At 32.3% G+C, this 5,293-nt stretch overlaps 1 protein-coding gene, 1 long non-coding RNA gene and 2 other non-coding genes across 4 annotated transcripts; 2 read left to right on the top strand and 2 right to left on the bottom strand.

Annotated features, from left to right (window-relative positions):
- Window positions 1-210: 210 nt before the first annotated feature.
- On the top strand, window positions 211-2,550 carry LOC116349040 (nose resistant to fluoxetine protein 6-like; the record flags this gene model as incomplete). Its single annotated transcript, XM_031780292.1, has 9 exons — window positions 211-428; window positions 493-563; window positions 653-837; window positions 899-1,228; window positions 1,293-1,486; window positions 1,549-1,675; window positions 1,742-1,931; window positions 2,004-2,149; window positions 2,224-2,550. Coding segments are annotated over 9 exons (1,629 nt in total), but the record flags the coding sequence as incomplete, so codon positions are not given.
- Window positions 2,551-2,655: 105 nt separating this feature from the next.
- On the bottom strand, window positions 2,656-2,737 carry Trnal-aag. Its single transcript has one exon. It is a non-coding gene; the product is annotated as a tRNA-Leu (tRNA).
- A 640-nt stretch (window positions 2,738-3,377) lies between these two features.
- On the bottom strand, window positions 3,378-3,908 carry LOC116349039. Its single transcript, XR_004201876.1, has 3 exons — window positions 3,832-3,908; window positions 3,527-3,769; window positions 3,378-3,470 (listed from the first exon to the last, which is right to left on the bottom strand). It is a non-coding gene; the product is annotated as an uncharacterized LOC116349039 (long non-coding RNA).
- Window positions 3,909-4,602: 694 nt separating this feature from the next.
- Trnal-uag lies at window positions 4,603-4,684 on the top strand. The gene has a single exon. It is a non-coding gene; the product is annotated as a tRNA-Leu (tRNA).
- Window positions 4,685-5,293: the final 609 nt, after the last annotated feature.

Here is a 5,293-nt window from a genome sequence, read left to right as displayed (position 1 = left end):
GTGGGCGGGAGTTCGAATCTCCCTTCTGACAAATTTTTTTTTTTTTTTCAAATTTTTTCTCATTTCATTAAACAGACTTTTAAATCATTGTTTTTTTTTTTAAATAAATCTATTTAACAAAAAAGATTTTTATGCTTGCGAAACGGACATAAGTTTATAAAAAAAACCAAAAATGTAATTTTTATTGAAGCGTTAATCGAAAAATATTTGATTATTCAGCCTGGTCACCGTGTGCCGCGTCTCTCAATCATCAATTACGCTTTATGTGTTCCGTCAACATGTACCAACCTTGACGTTCAGCACTCGTTAAATGAATATTTGAAGGAATTTGTGAGTGGTACATCGATTGAGTATCAACTTCGTGTCGAGAATAAAATGTGTCAAATTAAGAAAGAACGGAATTGGAGTCAAAACACTAAACTCACCATGTAAGTTAGATCTCAAAAAATACATTCCATCATCTTCAATATTTTTCTCTTTACATTTTTTCAGCATTTTCTTTGCATCGATATTGGCGATAGCCGCAGCATCAACCATAATCGATCTCTTACACTCCAATCCAAGTAGAAATGTTACCATATTAGTTTCACTGTTCATACTCGATATGTTGACTTAAATTGGTGTCAAAATAATCTCTTCTTTTTTTCATTAGATGAGTTGCTGGTGTCGTTTTCTTTGTGGAAAAATTCAAAAGCATTGTTCAGTTTGGATCGAAGTCCAAGTGATGTGAGCACCATTCATGGCATACGATTCATTAATGCTGGACTACTTTTAATCTCGCATAAATCAATGGCAGTCTTCTACAATCCGCACACGAATCAAACACAAATGATAGAGGTACGTATCTTGTTCATTGTTCAATTTCCTTAATAAATCGGAGACTTTTAACCTTTTCTAGCAAATTGGTGAATACATATCGGTGATTGCAAGAGCGGCAGCCATTTATACAGATGCTTTTATAATGTTGAGTGGCTTGTTGACATCGTACGCAATCATTGGTCGTTTGAAAAATAATCAATCACCGCGCATCGGACAAGAGTACTTCAGTCGTTTTCTCCGTATTGTTCCGACACTTGGTGCTCTTATTTTGTTCTGCACATTCATTCTGCCAGAACTTGGAGCTGGGCCACAGTGGAATTTGGTGGTCGAACAACATGCTGACATTTGCAAAGAAAATTGGTGGAAAAATTTCCTTTTCGTACACAATTACTTTGGATTCGGGAAAATGGTAATGAATTTTATTCTCAAGCGTTGACAACTTTTTAATCATTTTTATGCTTTTGTGTTCAAAGTGTTTAACTCATACACATCATCTTGGAATTGATACGCAACTCTTTGTATTGTCGCCGATTTTAATTTTGATTTTGTGGAAATGGCCAAAAATGGGATCAATCGGTCTACTTTCTGTGGCTGTGTTCAGCACTGGTGCCAGATTTTATGTGACCATTGCACATCAACTTTCGAATTATGTATACTTCGGTGCATCGTAAGTTATTCACTTGAATTACCAGAGATGATTTTTTAAAGGAATATTATGTATGGTTTCAGTATAAAGCAACTATTCCGAACGGCCGATTTGATGTATAGTATGCCTCTTCATAGAGCCACCATTTATATTTTTGGCATTTTCGTAGGCTATGCAATGCGAATGTATAAACATGTTAAACTATCCAAGGTAAGTGATTGAAATGATGACGTTTTAAATGGTTTTTTTTATTTCAAATGGTTTTGTATTCTTTAGAGTCAATTAATTTATGGATGGTCGATAAGCATTTTGATGTTGTCGATTGTATTGATTGGACCGGCCAAAATGGGGAATATGAACTACAAATACAATCCGTACGATGCCGCCTTTTATGCTGCATTCAGTCCTATGTCGTGGTGCACCATTTTTGCATGGATCATTTTCACCACCCACATTGGATATTCATGTAATCACGGTTTTCATATTATTCATTTTTCGAAATGTGATATTTAAAAATTTTCCTAATCCTCCGTTTCAGCTTTTATTAGCGAAATTCTGTCTTGTCGACTGTTCTTGGTTACAACACGTCTCGCGTATGCCATATATTTGACACAGTTTCCAATATTCTTTTACAATGTTGGCACAACCAAACACTCGGGATTCTATAATTTTATCACAACAAATGTAATTTTTAAATTTTTAACTTTTATTATTGTGGCATCACTTTAACTTTTCGATCTTTTTGTCATTCGAAATAGGGCAACATCTATGAAATATTATTCATAATTGCGGTATCTGTTATCCTTACTTTGCTGTTTGATACGCCCTTCCAAAACATCAAGAAATATATATTTGATAAGAAAAAACCAACAGTGATAACGAACAACAACGAAAAAGAGTTCACAATCAGCAACAAAGATAACTAGACTTATTTACTACCAATTTAGAAATAATTTCCTATAATTTAATTTAATTTAATTGATAAAAATATAGCGAATTTCATGTAATACATTCCAAAACAAAATTTCACAAATTTTTCTCTGTGAAATGAATTCTGTTTGACCTCTGTCACAATCGAAAAATCATTAACCATTGTACTTAATTTGTATTAATTTTAATTTAAAAAGAAAAAAAAATGCAATGAAATTGGGTAAAAAAATAAAGAGTTTTTTTTTTTTGAAAAAATATATTGGCAACGGCGAGATTCGAACTCGCGCCTCCGAAGAGACTGGTGCCTTAAACCAGCGCCTTAGACCGCTCGGCCACGTTACCCCGTGCTTGTTTGAGTACTCAGAACCATGAAAAAGCAATCCATTTCTAAAAATACACAATACACATATACATCTTAAATATAATGATATGATATATCATATGCACACACGGTGATATAAACACGTTTATATGGGTTCTGATAAGGTGAATGCAAATAAGAAACAGAACGACCTTGAGATTTAAACTTTTGTATGGAACAACGATACAATTGTCGATGCAGTAATATTACTTATATCAAAACAATTCATTAACATGTTGAAAGAAAATCTAATTGCTTGAGCAAAAAAGATGATGTAAACGTGATATCCATGTTCATCGCTATATTTAAGTGAATTAGACGAAATAAATATTTATGAAAGTAAAAATCGATTGTTATCACACTTCTTTCGTTTTTATAGATAAAAATGGTATTTTTTTAAAAAATGACATTACGAATTAAAGTTTAAGTCGCACAAATTCTTTTTCGTAAGCAATTTTCAGATCTAGGAAAGCTGTTCTCTGGGTTTTATATTATTTATCATAAATGAAACATTTTGCTGTATTTTTTGAAATGATTCTACTGAAATATGTAAAAAATGAGCAAAGTAAGAATGTAAGTCAAGCTAAAAAGACATATATTAAGTTTGAAAAATATTCCAAATGCACCGATAAAATGTATAGTCTTGTATTGAACGTGAAATTATACCGCTTCGATTTCAAAATTGAGAAATGTTTATAACCACCATGAGAAGAACTGAAAATGATCAAAAAGATTCTAATAAACCATATTAAAAAATTGGCTTGTATTACCCTTTGTTTATATTTTCCTCAAATCCGCAATCATCAGCTATTTTAATTGAATATTTGGAGGTAAATGCACTCGATGTGCCGAACTACCTCTCGACACTCAACAAGCTTCTTCCCAACTCCGCTTGCCCGATAATCCGTTGCCATACCATTGCCTCTTGAGTATTCACTAACTCCGTAATGTTGAAACACATTAAATCCATAAGTCAATTGAGAACTCGGATTCCAAGGAAGCTTGATTTTTTTCTTCAAATCAAAAAATCATTTCATATAATTTTTTCATTATTAAATCCAATCTTCTCACTTACATATAGTATGCTTAAACCAATAATCTCTTTTGATCCTTCTTTAAAACAGGCGACAGACATTCCATGTAATAGTTCCGCCAACCATATAGGTCTTGAAATTCCTATCATCCTTTCCTTCCCAGCTGTACCTATCGAATTCCATCATTTTTAAATCAAAACTATTAATTTATGAAAAATAAACGTATTCGATATAAAATTTCATATAAAATTCCTCCATAAAATCTACTGATTCTTTGTACCTTAATTTGGGTATAATTTTTATCACAATTTTTGTCTTTTGCTTGAAAAACCATCAATGCTTTCTCCTTTTTTTCAATTTGGAGAAAATACTAAGAAAATTACATCCATCCTGGTTTTTATTCGGTGCTGCTTTCAATATGCTCGCAATAAAAATTCCACAAAATATGAACATGATGAAGTTTCGTTTCAACATTTTCACTCATCAAAATTGTATTTTGTTAAGAAATAAAAGCTGCTATTAAAAGCGAACAATTTTGCTAAAAATTTAATTATAATTACGAAAATAATGGGTGTATTTTGTTTACAAGATTGAACATATGTTTTGAGAGTTGAAAACTGTGTGAAAATTGGTTATGGTAATTGATGATTAAAATACATTATAGGAATGCATGTCGATATTGTATCCCTTATCTTGTTGCTATCGAAAATGTGTTGATTTACTCTGTTAACTTTTTAATCATTCGTGCCAAATACGTATAAAATGCAAAAATGATCTTCTCTTCATAGTTCTGAGTACCGCAACAAGCACGGGGTAACGTGGCCGAGCGGTCTAAGGCGCTGGTTTTAGGCACCAGTCTCCTCGGAGGCGCGAGTTCGAATCTCGCCGTTGCCAATATGTTTTTTGCTAATTCAATTTTTCTTTTTTTATAACAATTTCACCACTATTTTTTTATTCGTTCGAAAAAGTGCTTCATTAGATTTTTGTATATTATTTTTAAATTTTGCCTGCTTATTTGCATTAGGTAAAAAGAACAATTTAGGTTTTCAGTAGGTAAACATACTGAGTTTTTTTCTAGGTAGAAATTCACGAAGCATTAACATTTGATGGGAACTTTTCTGCCGGCGTTCTCTTTTAGTTAAAAACAACACAAGACTCATTTAGCTAAATAAATCTTTAGTAATTAAAATATTGTTTTCAAATTAAATTCAAATTGAATTCAAATTAAAAGACAAAATGTGTATGAAGAGTATTGCACTCCATTTGATTTATAATCATTTCAAAAATATCAATTTGTATGCAGTCGTGGCATTTTCATATATGGTTTACAATTAAAGAATTTAAACCCGATGCCACCACAAAATCAGTATGTTTCTATTAGCTATCTCATTGTAGTTATGTCATCGAATATCAACGGTTAATGAATTTGCAACTGTGCGTAATCAATGAACCACCTAACATTCATATGTCAGGATGGCCGAGCGGTCTAAGGCGCCAGACTCA

The sequence above is a fragment of the Contarinia nasturtii genome, unplaced genomic scaffold (genome assembly GCF_009176525.2).
Source record: "Contarinia nasturtii isolate CC-2019 unplaced genomic scaffold, AAFC_CNas_1.1 Cnas_scaffold_2798, whole genome shotgun sequence".
NCBI lineage: Eukaryota > Metazoa > Arthropoda > Insecta > Diptera > Cecidomyiidae > Contarinia > Contarinia nasturtii.
The sequence above is the reverse complement of the archived record's forward strand: the minus strand, read 5'-3'. Positions and strand labels throughout refer to the sequence as shown.